General features: G+C 59.9%; 1 protein-coding gene across 12 annotated transcripts; it reads right to left on the bottom strand.

The window, feature by feature from the left end:
- Positions 1 to 4,238: 4,238 nt before the first annotated feature.
- ARFGAP1 (ARF GTPase activating protein 1) lies at positions 4,239 to 19,476 on the bottom strand. 12 transcript variants are annotated; one of them, XM_014849138.3, is made up of 14 exons: positions 18,962 to 19,438; positions 15,727 to 15,790; positions 15,410 to 15,519; positions 14,970 to 15,141; positions 14,331 to 14,431; positions 13,403 to 13,489; positions 12,693 to 12,789; positions 10,751 to 10,807; positions 9,127 to 9,159; positions 8,174 to 8,203; positions 7,240 to 7,296; positions 6,628 to 6,687; positions 5,920 to 5,996; positions 4,239 to 4,916 (listed from the first exon to the last, which is right to left on the bottom strand). In XM_014849138.3, the coding sequence occupies exons 2-14, from the start codon at positions 15,784 to 15,786 to the stop codon at positions 4,571 to 4,573; spliced, it is 1,287 nt and encodes a 428-aa protein (XP_014704624.1). In that variant the 5' UTR covers positions 15,787 to 15,790; positions 18,962 to 19,438; the 3' UTR covers positions 4,239 to 4,570. The 12 variants fall into 12 exon arrangements, with proteins under 12 accessions (XP_014704624.1, XP_014704625.1, XP_014704630.1 ...); XM_014849139.3 differs by having other exon boundaries at positions 5,920 to 5,990; XM_014849144.3 differs by lacking the exon at positions 8,174 to 8,203 and having other exon boundaries at positions 18,962 to 19,476.
- Positions 19,477 to 21,180: the final 1,704 nt, after the last annotated feature.

Below are 21,180 nucleotides of genomic sequence, written 5' to 3'. Positions count from 1 at the left end.
TGTCCCAAAGACAGACTCATGGGGATGGTACTTCAGGGACAAAGCCCACCACGTGTGGCCATGGGTGCCAAGCTGTGGGTGATGGGCACTGGGGGGGGGGGTGGTCCCTGGCAGCCTGAGGGGGCAACCTGGAATAGCATGTGGACCATACCAGCCTCCACCACCCCCCTCCTTCAGCACCACCCCCAGGGCCCAGGACCCCAAACCCAAGCTGTCCGGGCCTGTCCAGTGGTCTCCAATGCCCAGGTCCACACCCTCACTGACCCCCACCATATGTCTCCTCTGTGGTGGTCACTTTTCCACAATCCTCCCCAGCCTGCAAAGGTCAGCCAAGCCCGGCCCCTCCCTGTGTCCCCCCAGCCCACCCTGAGAGCTCCACGGCCTGGCCAACAAGGCTCCCACTGGCTGGCCCGGGGGAACGGTGCTTGGGAGGGGGCACCCACCACAACCAGACCCCAGGACCTGCCCAACCTCGACAGAGACCTGCCCCCACCCCGGACCTGCCCCTGGGTCTACTGACCCTGACTCAGACCCCGTCCTGCCCCTGCCCCCACCAGACCCTTGGGTACCCGCTCCTGCCCAAGAGGCTGCTGGGGCCCCTCTGGCCCTGCTTTGGGGCAGCTTCCTGAGGCAGAAGCACTCCTGGGGAGGCGGGCACTGCACAGAACCTCCAGCTGCTGGCGGGCAGTGCAGGTCGTAGTCCAGATATCCCATTCGCTGGAGGCTGGGAGGGGTCGGTGGGCTGAGAAGGTGGGGCTGGATGTTGCTGGGGGGTGGTCCTTCCTTCCTGGACTCCCGCAGGAGCTCTTGTCCCCAGCTGTCTCCCCCATAGGGCAGGCTGCAGGATCCAGCCTGTTCCACCACTTTGCCCCTGCAGCCGGTCCACCACCTTGAGGGTTGGGAACGTTGCTGGTGGAGGTCCAGGTCCCAGGCCCCTCGGAGTGCCCCTCCTTCCCCTGTCCTGCCTGTGTCTGAGCCAGCACTCGCCCTGGCAGGTGGCGCTCCTGTGGCTGGAAAGGGCCTCAGACCCTCTGCCCCATGAGGACCCCGGGGCAAAAGGAGCTCCTCCACTTGCCGTGTCCTGAGAGCTGCCCGAGCCTGAGGTCTGGAGCCTGGACGCTAGGATGCTGCAGAGCTGGTGGACGCTGACGGCTGGGTGTCCTGGTACCTGTGCCCCGGCCGAGCCAGTGGGCCCTACAGACCCGAGCTGTGGCCAGCAGAGGGCGCCTGGCCTGGTGGACTCCCACACTCACACAGCGGATACATGTGTCCATTCAGGCTCACAGCCACTCCGGGCACGTGTGTGCACTCACACACGTCACTGAGGCGCCGCCCTCCACAGATGCATGCCAGTCAGGTCCTCGGTGCTCTTGGCTGGGCCCCATCAGCTCCTCATCCACGTGCCCAGGGCCCCTGCGCCCAGAAGGCACTTGATGCCCGTGACGCCCCCACAGCCTCCAAGACCACCTAGCAGTACTGGGGCCCAAGCTGCCCAGTGGCCCAGCTTGAGAAAGGACAGGTCAGAGCCAGGTGCTGCCTCTTGCTCAGCAAGAGTCCTGTCATCCTTCCCAAAGCGACACAGCAGCCAGCATCCTGGCCGGCTCACATCACCCTCATTCCAAAATGGGATGTGAAGCTGGGCAAGGTCAGTCCTGGTACCTTAGCCAAGGAGCCTGGGGCACACAGATGGTAGAGACTGGCTGATAGGCCTGAACTGGTGGTAAACATGCTGGTCACAGATCAGCCCGGCCTCCTGGAGCTGGAGCCTGGGCAGGACGGCAGCTTCATGGTCCATGGTCTATTTTCCTACCCAGCTGGCCCGAGGCAGAGGCCCGGCTGGCAAGCACAGGTGGGTGGGACCAACCGAGATTCAGCCAATAGACTCCAGGACCTGCCTTCCCACCGGGGCCACACCCAACCTGGACCTGCCTCCCTACTCAGGACCACTGCCTTCACCTGTCCAGCTTCGGCTCACCCGCCCCACACTGCCCAGGCAGGACAACCCCCACTTGCCTCTCCCGGCCACCTTTCCTCCAGCAGGTGGCTTCAGGATGCAGGCTCAGGTGGAGGGCACAGAGTCCAGGCAGCCTGCTGGTGGCCCCACACACGGGGGCCGGGGCATCTCCACCCAGGCCCAGGTGAGCCTCTCTGCTGGCCCACCCATCAAGGAGTCACTGCCCAGCCCCAGGTCCCAGGCAGATGCCCAATGAGAACTTTCTGCTCTCCCTGCGAGCGCCTGGCCTGCACCCATGGGAGCTCCATGGGCACCTGGCCTGCCCCCCACCCGCACCCAGGCTGGAAACGGCCCCTCAGGGGCTCGCCAAACCATCTGTGTTCCCACACACTTTATTGTGACACACGTCCCTGTGCAGGAGGGGGAACTGGACACTCAGGCCCATGCACGCAACGCAGCAGAGAGAAGTCCTCGCACCTGTCCTGGGCCCCACCTCGGACAGCACCTGCAGAGCAAGGGTGTCTGTCCTTTGCTGGTGAGTGGTCTCTGACCACCACATCTGAGCATTCCAGAAGCAGACGTGGAGAGCAGACGCGCTATGGGCACGAGCCTAAGAACTCAGAACACAGTCCTTGTAATCACTGCACTTGGCATGGGAGGGTGCTCCCATGCAGACAGACTCCCAACTTAATGTGGCCTCTTGGGCCCGAAGGGACAAGAGAAAACTGCCCCAACGCCACGGAAGCCTCCAGAGCTGAGAGCAGAAGACCCGTGTGAGCTTCCACCCTGACAGGCAGCCCTGGTACAGAAACATGGGACCGCACATCCTCGTCCTGCTGGGCGCTGACCCCAGGCAGAAGGCCTGCAGCGGCCGCATTCAGAGTCCCCGCTCCAGGGAGAAAACGTCGGCTGGTGAGCACCCTCACCTCTGGCTCAGCTCTCCTGAGCACCTGCACTCCACAACCCTTGGTCCCCAGCTGGCAGACTAACTGTGGGTTTGGCTCTTACTCTGACCTGGGGCTTCTCATCACCCTAGACCTGATCTCTGACCTCAGACCCAAGTGCAGCAGGCTGCTGGTCCAACGACCGAGACCCTCAAGTGGCCACCAAAGGCACAAGTGCTCTGCACCAGGCATCCGCTCCCCTCTGGGGGCGCCCTCCTAAAAGGAGAGCTGTGGTGCAGGGCTGTCCCATGCAGGCCCATCTGTCACTTCTGGCTCAGGCTTGTGCTGCAGACCAACACACGCTGTGACCTGGCTGCTCCTGGGCTACACGGCCATCTGAGGGCGGGCACCCACGTGGGGAGAGGGGCCTGTCCACGGAACAGCGGCCACCAGCCCAGGGCAGGGAACAGGCACGTCCCACACAAATAAACCATACAGGAGGCCACAGGTACATACAATGCCCAGTCAAAACTTGGCTGACGGTGCCACAAGGGTCAGCAAAAGTGGGTGCGGGGACAGAAAACTGACCATGGCCTTGTCACATGCAGGGTCGACCACAGGGAGGGGTGGCCAGCAGCGGTGGCTCATAGCCGAGTGGGCTCTGGGTAGATGGTGAGCTCCCCCCAACAGTGCAAGAACAGAGGGCCAACAGAGGAAGGACAGTGCTGTGTGACAGCTAAGTGCCAGCAAGGACAGGAGTGGTGGTGACCGGCCTGATGCAAACTCCCCCCACACTCCCACTGCCAGAAAGGCTTGGAGTCACGGGGACTACTGGTTTACTGGCACACACCTCAAAACACCAACAGGCAGACACACCGGAGCGGCATGGCAGAGGCCCCTGCCTGGGCAAAGGCCCCACACTGCTCCTCAATGAGCGTACCCTGCCAGTACGGCCCCCCAGACCTGGTTGGGGACTGACTCGGGCTTGGAGGGCACTCAGGGCCTTCCTTCCTTCCTAACCACACTGGAATCTTATTTCCATGTTTCTGAGCTGCGCGGGCATCCCTGGCAGGTGCCGCCATCAGCTCCGACAGGCACGGCTGAGTTGAAGCACTGCCAACAGGCTCAGGTGTCCAGTGTGAGGTGGAGCCCACTGGGTTGTGCGTGCAGCCGCTTATGCAGGACTGGACGGGCGGATGAGGGAGAGCCCCTGGGTGAGTCACAGCCAGCTTCCCAGCATGCAGTGGGCACAGGCCGGTGGGGGCGGGGTTCCAGGGCGGGGCAGACAGTGGTGCAAGCTCTGGTGTTGCTCTATCTCCATCTCTAAAACCCCAGGTGTCTTCCTCAAAGAGAAAGAGAACCAGAGGGAACACGGAGTCAAAGCCCCTTCCAGAATGCACTCTCATTCCTGACACCGCGGCTGTGGGGTTTATTAGTGAGAACGTATGTCCTCCCGCAGCAGCAGAGGTCCTGCCCTCAATGGGGCCTGGCCCCAGGGCCCAAGAGCTACCCCAGAATCCCAGGAGAGCAGGGACACAGATGCAAGACACAGGATGGCCTCTGCCCCGTGACGTGAGCGCCTGCTCCCACTCGGCAGGCAGCATGGGCCCCAGGGCCCCGCCCAAGGCGCTGTCTTCACACACCGCTGCTGCCTCTTGGGTCAAACAGCTGAGGCTGGAGGAGGGCAAAGTGCAGACAAGACGGGGGCCCCAAGGGCTGGGGCGCGAAGGGCCTACCAGTCCTGGTTGTCCCAGCCCTCGTCCACCAGCGCTGTTGGTGGCGGCGCCACCTTCTTGGCGGTCTTGGCTCTGCTCTCCCCACCACCCGCCCAGGCCTCCCCACCGTCGCTGTGGTCGCTGTTCTTGTTGTTGGATGCGGAGCCTGAGCCCCACACGTCCCAGCTGTCCGAGCTCCTCTTCTCGGCCGAGGCGTCAGCGCACGTCCAGCTGTCGCTGCTCGGGGACCTGTGGGCCCTGGAGGGGTCGGCACTCCCGAAGGTCTCCCAGAAGCTCTGGTCGATGGAGCTGTTCTGGCAGTTGTCCCCACCGCTGTTCTGGTAGCTCTGGCCCTCCGGGGGTCTTGAAAAGAGGGGGCGACTCTGAACAGCTGCCTCACAAAACCAGGAGACCAACGGGGCAGTGCCTCCCGAGCCACCGGGCCTTTGCTCTGCATCAGCATCTCCCGAGAGAGAGCTCAGACCCGAGGCCCCCCAGCTCCACAACCCCAGGCCCAGAGCGCTCGGCCAGGCCTCTCAGGGTCTGGGAGTTGTTCTCCCTGTTCTAGGGCAGAGGAACCAGGCCTCAGCGCAGCTCCGCCATGGAGCTGAGGGCATGGACCTGCTGGAAAGAGTCAAACAGGCCTCCTGCCACCAGACCCACACTCCATCAGTCCCACCCAAAATAGAGAATGTCTGAAGGAAAACATAAAACATTGGTTTTCTGCAACCATTAAGGAAGAAAAACAAACCCAGTGCTCTTGGGTCTCATCCGCACTGCTGAGAGAATCAGCTGGGGATGCAGGCTGCCCTCAGAGAGCCCCTGAGCTGAGCTGCTGCCTGCCAGAGCTGCAGTCACACCATTTAAAATGCCAGACATCATGTTGGAAAGGGTGGCGTGGCACTCTGCCACAAGCATGGAGATGTATCCCAGTGCCCACCACGGCCAGCCCCAGAGGCCACTGCTCCACACCCAGCCTGCGGCCGTCTCCCCATCACATCCCCAGGGTCCCACCTGTGGGGTCAGAGAAAGAGAAAGGCAGCCAACGGCGCTTCCAGCAGAAAGGGCCAGCACCAGCCCTAAGAGCAGACACCGCCCCACTTGCCCAGATTCCAGGAGACAGTGGGCTCAGAGCTCGGCTGCCCCCCAGCCCTGGGCAGTGGGAGTTCCTGCCAGGGTCAAAGTGGAAGAGGAAAAGACACCAGCCGTCCTCTCTGCACCTCTAGAGGCCTCAGGGCTTTTGCACTATGACCCCTGAACCCTTGGGGCATGATACACCTGTCCCCCAGGCAACTGCCTCCCAGAGACCCCGCAGGAAGAGCCTGGGGAAGGGAGGCCCACGTCAGGACAGGGGGGCCTGGCATACCTGTCCGAGGGGTCCTCCGCTCTCCCAGAAAAAAAAGTGGTCACATCCCGCCATCCCCTACTGCCAACTCCCTGGACCTGCAAGGAGACGGGAGGAGGCAGCTCAGTGGCGGTTGACCCGAGCACGCCCACGGCATCCTGCTGAGGCCTAGTGAAGCTTGGAAACGCGACACAGCAGGGCCCAGGCACCCTGCCTCCAGCAGGGTCTGCTGGGGCGGGCAGGCACCCATGTGGAAGTGAGGCTGCAGCCCTCAGGAGCTCAACCCGAATGAGGCGAGTTGCGAGTGAAGCTCCCGGCAGGCACACGGAGTCCCCGCGGGCCTCCTCCCACCCAGAGAGCCTCGCACTGGGAGCAGGGTGACATGCACACCCTAGCCCCGGCTTTAAGGCAGAGACGGCGGGCCGTTCCCAAGCACACTGAGAGGCCAGCACTCACCAGGGAGAGATCAGCGGCAGCAAGACAGGGCAAAAGGAAAAGAAGCGACAGGTTAGTGGCTGTGACAGGCCCTCGTCAAGCTGTTTCCATATTCCTCCAGCTGTCGGCACCAGAGCATCTACCTGACCCTCCTCACGTCTCAGAGGATGCCGGGCCACAGAAGCGACTGGGGCATGAAGCCCCCAGGCCCCTGCCTGCTCTCGGTTCCAGGGGCCCTGGAATATGGAGACTGGCTTCCAGCTGCGCCCGCACGTCAAGCGGGGCCTGCCCTACCTTAGACGCCAACTGAGAGACCCCACTGGACACATCATCAAAAATCTTTCCCTCCTTCACCTGCAAGGATTGAAACAGCAGTGTTAGCTGAGGCCAGAAGCCCCACAGCAGCCCAACCCCGAGAGGACATGCAGGCTGAGAAGGGCCGCGGCAGCAGCTGTGTCACAGGAACCTGTCACCCCAGAACTGAGAGGAGTCAGGGCCAACGACACCCAGCGCCTGGGCTGGTCTAACACAGCATCCTCTCCCAGTGTTCTCTGCCTCACCCACAACCCTCAGAGGACAGGCTGGCACTGATCCCAAAGGCCCCCACCCCTCAAGAGCCTGTCCTGTCCAGTCTGAGCACTCTGTGCACTGTAGCGGGCGTGCTAGGGAGGGCCGGGTCCCAACCAGCCCTGTGGGAGGAGAGGACCCCCCACCCCGAGGAGCAGAGTGCAAGGCCAGGCCTCGCTGAGGCCGGGATGGGAGCCTGCGGGAACACAGGGAGCCCGTGGGAGTCAGAGCCTCTGAACAAAAGCACCCGAGCTCAGCTGCGCCCGGAAACGGGGGCCAACTGGGGAGGCACGAGGAACACCCAGTGGAGCACTCAGCCCCTGGCGGGGGCCGCCTCACCTTCTCCTGGGCGGGTCTCAGGACGCTCTCGTTTAGACTGTGGCCCAACTCGGAAGCCTGTTTGAAGGAAGGATGCGATGAGAGAGAAGTCACGTGAGCTCCTCGTGCGGCACGCTCCTCCCAGCACATGCACTGGCGCAGCGGCCACAAGCTGTGCCAACAGAGGGAAGGCAGCGGAGGGTGGGCAGCACACGGGACACCCCAGGCTCCTGCAGCGGCTGCGGCACCTGAGGTGGCTGCACAGAAGTGGCTGGGCAGCCTGGCTGCACGGAGGCTGGAGACAGCTGCCCCTGGCATATGTGCTCACAAAAAGGGGTCTGGGGATGGCAGCAAGCCCCCGGGAGTCTGCCCTGCCTGGCGGCCACCTCCAGGAGCTTCCCGTCAGATCCCAGGTGGTCTGGCGTAAGGACAGCCAGGTGCTGACAGCAGGTCACATGGCGCCCCAGGATGCAGACGGGTGCATCCTCAGTCCTTGGAGTGGTTCAGGCCCCACCGGCCTCCAGCAGGCCTGCGAGGAGCTAGCTTGGAGGGACGGGGACAGAGCTGGGGGATCAACCAAGGCTAGCACAGTGCTCAGGTGGGGGGCAGCATGGGACAGTGAGACAGGCTCACCACGTGGGTGTCAGGACCTCCCACTGGGATAAAACTCCTTCAGATTATGTGCTCAAGATAATTAAAACAAAGTGAAAATCACACCAAGTAGCCCAGGTGCCCTGGGCCCATCAGTGCCCCTGGAGGAGCAGCACCCCCGGGCGCCGGATCCTGTGTCTCCTGCCCGAGACTCGGATCCCTGAGCATCGTGGACAGCCGGTGAGAGGCGCTGAGTGCGCGCACACAAAAGCGCTGACACAAGACAGGCCACGGCAGGCGGGACGGCACAGAGCAAAGCACGCACCGAGCAGAGACGCGCGCAAGAGCAGACGCAGGGCCTTACCAGCTCCGGCTGCTGCTTGGGACCCCAAAACTTTACCCAGACGGCATAGGGAGACGGGTTGGGGGAAAGAGAGAGAGAGAAAGCAAGGCGGTAGGAGCAGCATCTCACAACAATCCAGAAGCATCTCGGCACGCTTGACTAGTGTCTTGTTTCTCACAGCATCGCCCCAACAGGGGTCCCCAAAAACGACCCTGGAGCCCATTCACGGCTACTGAACCTGACCACCTTCCACTCCCACCTGACCACTTTCCAGAACCGCAGGAGGGGGCATGCGTGATTCAGGAGCTGAAATGGGGGCTCAGAGATAAAAGCAAAGAAGAGGCTCCTGAGTGGGGTTGGGTGAAATGTCGCCACAGATGGGCAGTGCTCCGAGCCCCTGGAGAACCCAGCTCCCTCCCTGGGCGTGAGGGCAGGGCTCGAGTGGCCGGGATAGCCTCCACGTGAGCACTGACGCCCAGCGCCGGGAGGACGGGCCGGCCCAGGGTCTGGCACCACGTGGGGACTGCTTGGCGACTGACCAGGATTTGAAGAAACAACAAACACCAAGGCCTGAGCCAGCCACCTCTGAGAGCAGCACTGACCAGGATGGAGGGCACTGGGCCGGCTCAGCCCGCCTGCGGCTGCCACACACACAACACAGAGCCCTCGTCCCGCCCACAGTGTGCCTGCCTGCTCCTTCACAGGCTGCGATGGACAGCGGGAGCAGACCCTAGGCAGGTACAGCCTCCTACGCCACCTGCTAAGCCCATGGGCACCTGAGGTGACGCCCACTGATGTGTGAGCTTGGGGGACGGGTGCACACGCACAGGCCGGTCCAAGTCCAGGCTGCATACGGCCATGTCCCTCCCGAGCACACAGCCCACGGAGGGCAGACCAGGCAGGGTCCAGACACCAATGGGACATCACGCTGGGAGTTTTAACAGAACACGGGGCGCGGAAGCTTCCTCTGTTACCTTTTGACTTGCTTGGGATCCAAATTTTGTGGCCTGAAAGGAAAAGCAAAGACAATGCCTTGTGATCAACCGTCCTGACTCTGGCCACCAAGCTGTATTTCCACGGGGCTCAGACACTCAGTCCCAGGTCTGGGTCCCGACGGCCGCGAGGCACCAGCACTCACCCTGCAGCAGCTCCGAGGGGCCCGGCAAAGCTGCCCACAGCACCAGGTCCCCGCTGGAGGGAGGCCACTGGACGAGAGCACCCGTGCAGCACCCAGGGCCGGCGAGCCGGCCCAACTCCAACTTCCCCACCCTGAGCAGTGGGGGCCCCGTAAACCACAAGCGCAGAGGTGGCCACCCAACCCCGTCTTCACTGGGCTTTCTCACGACCGTGCCCACACCACCTCCCACTCGGTGCTCAACAGGCCAGTCACGCTGCTCGTCTCTACCTGGCACCCCAGTCACCTTTATAACAACTGAAGAAGAAAAATGCCTGGCCATGATATTCCAGCTGGAAGGTGCATGGACACCCCAGCCACACCCTCCTTCAGAGACCAGGCTCTAGAGAAAGCCAGCAGAGGCCACGTGGTAGGGGACCACACGACAGCAGTGCCACGGCAGCTGAGCCCCTCAGCACCAGGCTCCTCCCAGGGCCGGGCTGCCAAACCTCTCTGGGCCTCCCCTCCACCCTGCATGGCCTGAGGGGGGTGGGGGCAGGCCCAGGGGTACCCCTGAGAAATGTTCCCTGAGGTTTTACTCCAGCTCAGAGCCAACTCGGTGGTTTCCGCTGGACGTGGGGGCGGCTGCAGGCACCCGGCTGGCCCACGGCTCCCTGGCTCCAGCCCTCAGAAGGCTCCTGTCCTGACCTTCAGGGTCTGTCTGCTCTGGGTCACTCACCAGGCAGCCTCCTGTCCCTGCTCTGGGCTCCCCCTCTTCTCTCACCTTCCTCTCACAACCATGGCCACACGGCCGGCTCGCGGTCTCCCCTGCAGGCTGTCTCCCTCCAGGCTGACATCCCCATACAGTTTCTGGCTGTTCCTTTCCGCCCGGCACTTGTCCAGGTTGCTGCCAGGAGGCCAGGTATGTTCCCACTCTCCACTGTCTGTCCTGACAAAACCCCCAAATCCTCCCCTGGCCTCGGGCTGAGCAGGCAAGGGTGAGAGAGAAAGAACTCTGCTCTGGAGACCCAGCACCCAGGAGAGACTCAAGGGGCCACAGGGCCACCAGCTGCTTCACTCGGCCTAAGTGGGGGCCCGGTCAACACTGCAGGGAGGGCAAGTCCGGGTCACGTTCTGCCCCCAGCTCAACACAGCGCCTCTTTCTTCTAGAGCCTGCTGAGCCTCTGACACACAGACAAACTATGAAACCCGCTATGAAAGCAGAGACCCTCTACGTGGCCTTGAGGCTCCTCCATGACCCTGGGAGCTCTGGCTGAGGGCAGCTCGAAGGGCCAGAAACCAAGAGTCCCTTGGCACAGGTGGGCGTGCAGCCCTGAACACGGGAGGGAAGGCTCATGGCCTCTGAACACCCACCACCCCTTGGTCAGAGGCCCTTCAAGACCCTTCTCCTGCTCCCAGATACCAGCCAGCACAGCCTGGTGGGTCCCACAGGGCCTGGTGGCATGTTGGGATGAGCTACTCACGCCCTCCTTAGCTGCTGAGGCAAACTTGCTCGCTCCCATGGTGAAACTGCTCCAGCCCTGAAAGGAAGAACAGAGAAGCCAAGTCAAGGCTCCACATGCCGCTGCCCAGGGAGGGGCCTTTCTGACCTGCTGCGCCGTCACCTGGCAAAGGAGGGTCTGGATGCCTGCAGAGGGCCCTACAGCAGCTCACAGATCCACTCTCCACACAGAGTGAGCATTCCCGCAACAGGCACGCCTGGACACCATGCACCCGTCCCTGCACCACCACCCCATCAGGACCATCCTCAGCCCCCAACAGGAGGGACTCGGAAGAGCCAGGCCTGGACCACAGGGTGGGACCGCTGGCCCCAGCCCCAGAGCCTCCATCTCAAGCCTGGGCCTGCTCCTCCTGCTGCCCTCCACCCTCCCGCCTCCCCTCTGAGGGGTCAGGAGTCCAGTGCCATGCTGGTGCCCACTCCAGACATACAAGACTGTGAGGCTGGTTACGGGTCACTGCAACCCATTCTCTTCTAAGTGTGAGGCTGTGTTCTCCTAAGCCTCCAAAATCAATTAAAGCTATTTAGAGCCATGAACGTCTCGTTTAAACCCAACGTCGCTTCTTCCTCCAAAGGAAGAGAGACAGACCTCACCATGGGAGACAGTCCCGTTCAGTCCTTCACTAAGAATTAAAGATCCACAGCAGGGGGACGTGGGGACGTGAAAGACTACCTTCCTGGATGGGGGCGTGGGGACGTGGAAAGACTACATTCCTGGATGGGGACGTGGGGACGTGAAAAGACTACATTCCTCCATGGGGGTGGGGACTGTTTTAAAATAAACTCCTACACAGAAGGTTTCAAACTAAAGATTTGCCTTTTTTCCCTGGAAAAGATTCGACGACTGTGAGGGGTGCAACCTCAGGTTCCAGGGCTCCAGCTGGCTTGTTCCAGCTGCCCAAGACCTGGAGCTCCGGAGAGCCAGCCCGGGGCGCCTCAGGGGTAAAGAGAGTTTTCAACAATTTTTGAGCGAGAAGTTCATTCATCTTTGGAACAATAAACGTACAGGGGTGAAAGAGGACCTCCCATCACACCTAAGTCAGGACCTGAGTCCACGGCCCGGAGACGTGACTGCTTCCTTCCAGTCTCCTCCCCGCACATGCGGCATGGGCAGTGCAGTGTCACCTCTCACACGCACGCCCCTCTTCTGCACCTCCTTGCTGACTCGGACTGCGGGAGACCCACCCTACTAGCACAAGAGCCCTCCTCGCCTCTACACACACAGCACCCAGACGACACACCAGCTGTCACCTGACCCCCTCCCCAGGCAGACCCTCAGGCGGTCTGTGCTTCTCGGGGTCACGGATGATGCTGCGATGAATAAAAAGCATTCTAAAGAAACAAAGTCTGCTTGGAAAATGATGGTTTGACTGGAGCGGTGACGCAGGTAGGGATGTGCACGCGTAGCCAAGGGCACCATCCCCAAAGGGCGCCAGGGCCCGTGCTACCCCCAAGCACTTCGCCTCTGCCCCTGGAATCTCGTCCTCAGGAGCTGGCTAAGAGCGGTACTGAGAATCAGCCAGGAGGCAAGGCAGGGTCAGCTGCTGGCTGTGCCCAGTGCTCTCCCAGGAGAGGGCGGCCAGGCAGCTTCCAGGCAGAACTTTAGTGCTTTAGAGGATACGCCCCTCAATAAATTTGAAAGACATACTTGTAACCAAAGCGGGCAGACGACTGAACACACATGGGATCTGAATAACGGGAGCCACATACAGTTTCAGTGAAAGAGAGGGAGAGGAGCCTCAACCAGAACAAGCAGCACGCTTTCCTAGAGCAGCCCAGCACTGCCCCACTGGGCCCAGCCTGTCTGCGACGCTGGGAGGCCCCTGGGGGTTGGCATGGGACACACGCACATGCACACACGCACGGATACACACACACACACCCCCTCAGGACCTGTGTGCCCTCACCGAGTACAGGGACGACATGGCACTGTTGAGGAAGTCGTCTTCTCTCTTCGGAGGCGGCACTGTGTTCCCAAACCCCACGTAGCGGTTCTCCGTGGCCCTGATGGAAACACAAGCAGCAGCTAAAAGCCATGGGTGTGGGAGGTGCCCAGAGCCCAGGACAGAGGCGTGGATGGCCAGCCGCCCCGAGGGGCCCTCTGAAGGCCGTAGCGACTCCCCCTCGCACAGGACACGCTGTGCTGCCCATGGTCCAGCAGCACACAGGAGGCAGGCCTTCCTCTGCTCTTTACACCCTCCTGCTGCGTCTAGCCAGAGGAGCCCCAGCAAGACACAAAGCCAACAACCAGAGTAACAGCAAAAAGCACCAAAACAGTTTAATCTGATGGCTCGAGGGACAAAAACACATTCACAGGCCAGAGAGATTCAAAGAAAATGCATTCTCTCTTCCTTCTAAATGTTAGCGTTTCTCTCGACTTAAGACCCCTCTTCAAACCTGGGCTGGCCCAGGGCTGAGGCAGGCAGGCCTGCAAACACGCTGACCCTGCACCCAGCACATCCTCTTAAGCCCCCCCCACACAACCCTCCAAGTCCAGGTCTGCCCAGAGTACCCCCCCACGTCCTCCTGAGGCCCCCCCGACACCCTCCACGGTCGAGTCTGCCCAGAGTGCAGCCCCCACGTCCTCCCAAGCCCCCCGCCGACCTCGAGGCCTTACCCTTGGTAGGAGCCGAGGTCGTCGTTCAGCCAGTCTTCAAAAGCCTTGTCTGAAGAGGAGGTTGAGTTCTGCGGCTGGCCAGAGGCTCTAAAATCAGAGTCAACAGTTGGTGAGGCCAAAGGACGGGGAAGGGGAGACGCCTGCGGGAACCAGGCGGGTCTCGGGGAGGTGCTTGTCTCATCCACCTGGTCACCCCTGGGCTCCTCTGAGAACAAAGCTCCCGGCAGGCCAGCCTCCAGCTCTGTCTGGCAGGGGGCTCAGGCCCGGCAGCTGACACCAGCAAGAAGCATGCAGAGGCACCAAGCCTCACAATTAGGGTCTCAACAGCGGCTCCTTGCCTGCTTGTGCCAGCACGGAGGCCCTGGAGAGGCTGGGAGGACCGAGGCCAGAACAAGCACATGGTACTGGTCTGGAGACCTTCCAACAAGGACACCTTGACACAAAATGCAAGGGGAGCAGGGGGACAAAGGGAGGGCCGCTGGGTACCCCTGGCATAGACGAGGAGCCTTCTCTGAGTGGTCACCCCAGAACACCAGCCTCCAATGTGCGAGGACAGAGGACACTCACCGTGGGGATCAGCTCGCCCACAGTGTGCCTATGCTCTGGGGAGGTGGCAACCCCAGCCAGGCCACGTCTCACAGAGCCGCATGCATCAGCGGTACATGTCTGGAAGGACCTGCACTGGGCTAACATCTGAGAACCGGGCAGATAATATGTTCTGTTTTAGATGTGTCTTTATTGGTTGAATTTTTACTAAAAACTTGTTATTGTTTCAGCAACCTATAAAGTTGTTTTTCCCACTGATTTCTGGGAACAGCTCAAAATTAGAACCAATACCACGACACCCCGGGGATCCTGAGCTATAACTAAGATCAGAGCCAGGCTGAGAACAGCACAGAGCCCGACTAGCGGGCCAGCGGAGAGCTACCGGTGGGCGGTGGACGGCAGCGTCTTGGGCTGGGGTGGAGTCCAGTTCTGGGCAGGCGATGACTCCAGAGACCATTCTCTACCTTCGGCCAGAGTGGCTACCTGCCAAGGGGACACGGGTTAGAGAGCCCAGAACTGTGCGGGGCAGCCACAGACGCTGTCCACTCTAGCACACTCTCATGCGCCCTGCATGCAGCCCCTCCAGCCTCAGTGGCTGTGGGCTGGGGTCTCTGCCACGAGTGATCACTGAGGCTGGGTCTCACTCTGGCTGTGGTGAACAGCAGTGCCGGTGAGCTCTTGGTCAGCGGCTCCAACCCCAAACGCCTGGGACCCACCTCTCTGTCCCTCAAATGACGGCACCAGCAGGTGCTGTGTTCTCAGGAGTTTTACCCAAGATGTAAAAAGGCACTTGGACGTGACACTGTCCCAAATGTTGGGGAGGAAGGCTCGTCCTCCACCCCTGCCAACGACAGGCACCTGCTTCCCCTTGCCTGGACAGGACAGGGCGACACAACTGTCTGTACGGGGACTGCACATAGCCTCCATGGTGGCAGAGCCCACAGAAGAACCCCAACTCCTGGAACCACTAAGGCCGCCAACGGACAGAGCAGCCTGGCCCCTGCTGGCTGCCTGTCCTCACCTTGTCCCTGAAGAGGGCGGCGGCCCTGCTGCTGTACTTATCCTGCAGGGACCAGCAAGGGTCGTAGTCCGCCTGAGACTCCAGGAACTCTCGGAACTTTGCATTCCCTCCGGCCTTCATCTTCTCGAGCTCAATGTCCTTCCACTTGTCCATAGTAACAGAGCGCACGAAGCTGGAAACCAGAGGATGACTGTGATGATCGGGTACCAGGTATCCAAGAGCCCCGACCCCAGCCACGCTGGGAATCAGGAGCATGTGCTTCCTGTGTCAGGAGGGCCTGGCCTTGACACCTGAGCACACGGTGTGTGAGGTGGCGTGTGAGGTGGCCCGCGCTTTTCTGCCACCTGGCTCCTGACGGCAGGCCCCTGACTATGGCTTAGGATGCCCACGGAGCCTGAGGGGCAGGAGCACGTCTGCTGCCCTGAGCAGAGGGTACTGACCTGAGGTGCACCCCGAGCCCTCGGTGTTTGCCCGAGCACTCCAGGCAGATCCAGATGCCGTAGGTCACACTCACCCATTGAGGGTTGAACGCACCACACTCAAAACACACCTGCAAAGAGGGCCACGTGTGGCTCACCCAGGCGGCTCAGGGCAGGGCTCGGGGACCCCTGAGACCCAATGGGTGGCCCCAAGAGGGTACAGAGGAGAGGACAGCTGTGGGACCAACAGCGACAGGGAGGGAGGGCTCTGAGGCTGTAGGCAACTTCCGAGAGGCTGCTAACCCTAACAGAGGCATCAAAGGAAAGCAGAAGCTCACATTGTTTTCATCTTGCACTCTGACTTCTTTAAGAACTTTCCTGGTTCTCGGGCTGGCCATAATGCTAGAAAAGAGGAAAAAAACTTTTAAAATTTACAAATAGGTTACTTCACAAGAAAATCAATTAGTATAAAAACCAGTACAAAACATAGTTTCAGAGAAATTCTGCTAAGCTGCTTAGAAGCTGGAGGGCAACACCGCTACTCACTGCAGCCAGTGTCAGGAGCCACTTACGGAAGGAGTCTGTTCCCCACACTCTAGAATCAAGAGGAGTCTGGAGCTCCCGGTCAATGGCAATGCAATTAAGAATAACGTAATTACTGGTGTCCACTTTGCTTAAGCATTACATACAATTTATAAAAAGTCCTGTCTTCTAATGAAGTTCATAGTAAGGGGTGGCCTCTATAAAACACGCAAAGACTGGCCGCTATATCTCACTTCCCACCTAAAAGGGTGACACACCAGACTGAGCTGATGGCCTCTGAAGATACGGGCCTCGAGTTCTCTGCCCTCCACCCCCCCCCAGCACAGTGCAGAAGTGGTCCTGACTGATGTGTGAAGTCAGCGGGGGGGTCTGTAGGTAGGTCCTCCAAGAGGCCATCGCGAGGGATGAAGTGACAGCTGGCACGGTCACAGCAGGGCAAGGACAGTGCCCTATGGACCAGGAGACCTGCCCCCATGCCTCAAAGGGACACTGCTGGGGAGCAGCAGCCACAGGCTCGGGCTGAAGAGAAAAATCATTTATCACCCCCCCCTTTTAAGATTTTATTTTTCCTTTTTCTCCCAAAGCCCCCCCAGTACATAGTTGTGTATTTTTTCAGTTGTGGGTCCTTCTAGTTGTGGCATGTGGGATGCCACCTCAGCATGGCCTGATGAGTGGTGCCGTGTCTGCGCCCAGGATCCAAACTGGCGAAACCCTGGGCTGCCGCAGTGGAGGGTGTGAACTTAACCACTCAGCCACAGGGCCGGCCCCAAAATCACTTATTTCTTGACAGATCTAGCTTTGGCGAAGTTCAACTTCAACTGGTGCCCCACTGAACTCATGACCAGGAAAATCGATATAAGACTCAAGCTGGAAGAAGGGGATGGGTGCCAAGCAGTGTCGGACATAAATTACCTGCACTGGTCCTGCACACACCACCTCTGATGGGACCTGGGTTCTGGGCCACCTCTACCGCCACCAGCCCACAACTGAGGGTGTGGCCTCTCTGAGGCCCTGCTCTCACCCGTGAACAGAACCCGTGAGCTGTTCCCTCTAACTCACAGGGCAGCTCACATCCTCTGGAACACTCTAAGTGGCAGACTGCTGCTGGATGTTTTCAGGCTGCCACCTCTCTACCCGCTCGCTGCTCTGCACGCAACGCGACTGCTGAGACCAGCTTTCCACTGAGGTGCAGTTGGAGCTTTACACTGAGATGAAGCTTTAAAAACCCAGAAGGATCTCTGTGGTATATTTCCCTTTTAATCTTAAGTATGCAGAAACAAGTTATTCACTGAGGGGAGCCCTGCCTCTCCACACAACCAAACCTGCTCGATCTGGAGTCCACGACTCCTGATGCTCATCAGGGCCCACTTTCAAGCTAGCTGAAGTCAGGAAATAAACGTTTGCTTTCTGTAATTGACAGAAGCAAAACCCGGAGTTTCCCCAGGCTCCTCTCTGCTCTGCAGTTCTCTGTGCTGCCAGAGGGTCTACTGAAACCACCAGATCTCGAGGGCAAACAGCTGGGTGCAGAATCCTGCCCAGTACTGGGCCCTGGCACCACTCATGCAGGTAGAACGCCGTCCTCACGCTGAGCAGCCTGCTCAGCCACAGCTCGAGAGGCAGAAACAGGGAACACGCCCTTGGAGAGACGTCTGGGGGTTTGTGTTTACCAAGCCCTTTGCTCACGTTCGTCTCATGGCAGCCCCAGGAGCGCCCTGTGCGGGCTGGAGCGCAGGGCTGACGCACACCTGCCCCGCACAGGCCTCCACACCAGGCCCTGCGCTCTCTCCACAGAGCTGTGCCGACCCTCAGAGGCTCAGGCTCCGGCCCACAGGACACAGGCAAACAAAGTCAGAAATGGGGTGAGCTTCTTGACTCTCTAACTGCGTAAGGGAAGGCAGAGCGAATGTGTGCAGAACCGCCAGGGAAGATCCGTGAAAAATAAACGACCCAGCTTGGATTTATAAGGAACGCCCCTCAGTGACCAGTTTTGGATGTGAGAATCCTTGAGTTCTCAGAAATACTAACTTTAACACACAAAAACAAATACCTCCTAACTTTCAAAACCACAGATATGGGTTATCTTGTAAAATAATCCAAGAACTCCTGTTTTAACACCTGAAACCAAGATGGTACAATGCAGCTCTTTCTACAAGTGGACAAAGCCAGTAAATGTTGAGCCAAATGGGGACACTTTTCCCTAGTTCCCTAAGTGAGCCACCTGTCAGTCTGCAAACACTGGCCCTCACGGTGGAACCTCCTCCACGTGTGAGATGACATGGGATGTCACCCAGGAGACAGGCAGAAACAGTAACCTCCGTCTCAGACACCGCCGAGGCAGCCGGCAGCTGTGTGCCAGCACAGCCCTCGCTCCTGACAGATCATTCCTGACCCTCGCAGGGCAAGGTCGCCAGGGGACGCACAACCCGCCAAGAGCTACCATCCCGCCGCCTTCCTGCCGTCTTCGCCATCGCAGACAGAGCCGCGGCGCGATCGGACCTGCGCCGAACGAGCAGCTATTTCCCAGAAGCGGTTTGTGATGCAACTGTTTAGCGGTGCAGACACGAAGCACGGCTCTACCCAAATCCACGTCAACTGAAAAGACACGTTCGAGTCCCTTCCTGGCCTCTTCACCCTCCACCGCCGATGTCGGGTGGGGAGGAGAGCGCCGAGCCGGCCCAGGGCTCTGAGCAGATGGACCCTCACCTCCTAGGGGCGGAAGCCCTTCAGATCGGCCGCCTGGGCGCTGTGCCCAGGTCCTGGGTCCGAGGGAAGGGCCGGGCAGGGCCGCGACCCGCGGAGGGTCCAGAGCCCGCGGTGGGGGCGGCCTCGGGGGCTCGGGGGCGTCCGCCAGGGAGGCGCCTGGACGGCCGGGGGGCGGCGGGGCAGGGCCGCGACCCGCGGAGGGTCCAGAGCCCGCGGTAGGGTTGGCCTCGGGGGTTCGGGGGCGTCCGCCCGGGAGGGGCCTGGACGGCCGCGGGGCGGCGGGGCAGCGCGGGCGCTTCCAGGTCGGGGGCTCCGGCTGGCGCTTACCTGGCGGACTCGATCCTGTGCGCCAGCACCAAGCGGGGGTCCGGGCGGGGTCTGGAGGGGTGCGCGCCGCCAGCCGCACCGAGGCCGCGCCGGCCGCCCACCCCGCCGCCACCAGCTTCCGGCTACGTTGCACCTCGCAAGGCATCACGGGAGGCCGGGGGACGGGACTTCCGCCTCTGCTGCAGGCCGGAAGCGCGGCCCCGTCCCTGTCGCCATGGGGACGCGTCCCGGCGGCCGCGCGGGAGCAGAGGGGGGCCCTGCCTGCGCGGACGCGGCAGGGAGCAGGCGGCCGGCTCGGACAGCCCTGGAGCCGCGTCCTCGGTCGGGGCCTGCAGACCCCGGCGCTGCTGTGCCGGGCAGGGCGGGAGGGCCAGCGACGTGTGTCGGAGCGGATCGTCCGAGGGACCGCGACGCCGTCGCTGACGGCGGACGGGAAGATGCGGTCGGCGCGTCGTCAGGCTCTGAACGAGAACTGACGGCCCGCTCCACTGAGGATGACTCAAGGACGGCGTGCTTACGAGGGGCTGATTCGGAAGTGGGGGCGGGCTTGGGAAAACCGCAGGAATCCTGCCAGAGCCGGGGCTGGAGCGGCAGAGCTGTGACGTCAATAGGCTCCGAGGGAAAGGGGGAGGTTCCCGCACTCGGGAAGGGCAGGGTCCTTAGGGCCGCCGCCCCACAAGAGCTGTCACCTTTGGTTGAGGGCATCGCCAGCCCAAGGTGACCCAGCAGGGAAGCCACAACAGCAAACACCCTGGCCTCTCTGGCCTGTCGCCCTCTGATCTCCTGGTTTTGCCTCCTGTTGTCTGAACCCATTGGTGCAGAAGGAGGTGGAGAAGGGTGGGGAGTGAGTGCGGAGCGGCAGCTGGAGAGATGGAGCAAGCAGTAACGCGGGGCAGACGCTGCAAAGCAGCGTGAATAGCAGGATCCCAAACACCCGAAAATACGACTGTAGAAAGGAAACCGTTAAAGTGATTGCCTCGGCTGTCGTTGCAAGTGCTTTTTGGTTTTACTTCGTGCTTTTCTGTATTTTCCACATATTCTTCATGGGTCTGTATGACTTTCAAATGATCCAGTATAAACATTTTTATCGAGGTACAATGTACAATCAATAAAATGTACAGTTCAATGAGTTTTGACAAAGGTATCCCAGTGTAACCTCCACCACAATCAATTCTAGAGCATTTCCGTCAGAGGTAACCTCTGTTCTCATTTTGTCCCCATATCTTAGTTTTGTCTGTTCTGGAACGTCATATAAATAGGATCATGCTCCTTTTACTCTTTTGAATGGCTACTTTCACTTAACATAATGTTTTTAAGATCTATCCATGTTGTTGTGTGTTTCTGTCCTAGGTATTTCATATAAATGGAATCATACAATATGTGACCTTTTGTGTCTGGCTTCTTTCACAGAGCGTCATGTTTTCAGATTCATCCATGTTGTAGTGTGTGTCGGCACTTCATTCCTTTTTATGGCTGAACAGTATTCCATTAAATGAAAATACTGTTTTGTTTATCCATTCACATTTTTGACACTGGGGTCATCTCTTAGTCTTGGCTATTGTGAATAAAACTGCCCTGAAATTCATATACAAATCTGTTTGTGGGCATACTTCCTCTCTTCTTTAATCACTTAGAAGTAAAATTGCTGGGAGATGGGGTAGGTGTATGTTGAATTTATATGAAATTGCCAAAAAGTCTTTCAAAATGGTTGTACCACTTTATACTTCTACCAGCAGTGTGAGAGTTCCAGTTGTGCCACATCTTTGTCCACACTTGGTATTGTCAGTCTTTTTACTGCAAACAGTCTAGTGGGTACAAAGTGGTAAGCAGTTTGATGTGCCTTTCCCTCCATTGTTAGTTGAAAGCTGCCCTGGGTGCTGATTTTAACTTCCCGGCACTTCCAGCCTGCTCTGTGCCCAGCTGGGCTTGAGCACCCTCCTCCAGCCAGAGGAAATCCTCAGGAAGGAGTCACTATATCTTATAGTAAGAAACCGCTGGCATTCACAGATATGACAAGGGCTGAAGTGATGTGAACGGGGCACCAAGAGGGTCTACATAAGTGGCAATATGAGACCGTAGATTTCAGCACGAGAGCCTGTGGTTGGGATGGTGCAGGCTCCACAAGTCCCAAGAGCGAGAGTTTGTGCTGGACTACTTACAGTGGGCTTCTTGGAGGAGGCAGGCTGCGAAGGAGGAGCTGTAGAGAAGGAGGAGAGGGA

This window comes from Equus asinus, chromosome 15 (genome assembly GCF_041296235.1).
Source record: "Equus asinus isolate D_3611 breed Donkey chromosome 15, EquAss-T2T_v2, whole genome shotgun sequence".
Taxonomy (NCBI): Eukaryota; Metazoa; Chordata; class Mammalia; order Perissodactyla; family Equidae; genus Equus; species Equus asinus.
The sequence above is the reverse complement of the archived record's forward strand: the minus strand, read 5'-3'. Positions and strand labels throughout refer to the sequence as shown.

What these genes read in the sequence shown, in the direction of transcription:
- ARFGAP1 (XM_044748169.2), bottom strand. Translation starts at nt 19,106, where the DNA reads ATGCCTTGCGAGGTGCAACGTAGCCGGAAGCTGGTGGCGGCGGGGTGG. An exon ending in CTGCCGTCCACCGCCCACCG is followed by an intron (nt 13,490 to 14,330) that starts GTAGCTCTCCGC and finishes CTCTGATTTTAG; the next exon opens with AGCCTCTGGCCAGCCGCAGA. An exon ending in TGAGACCCGCCCAGGAGAAG is followed by an intron (nt 6,688 to 7,239) that starts GTGAGGCGGCCC and finishes CAATCCTTGCAG; the next exon opens with GTGAAGGAGGGAAAGATTTT.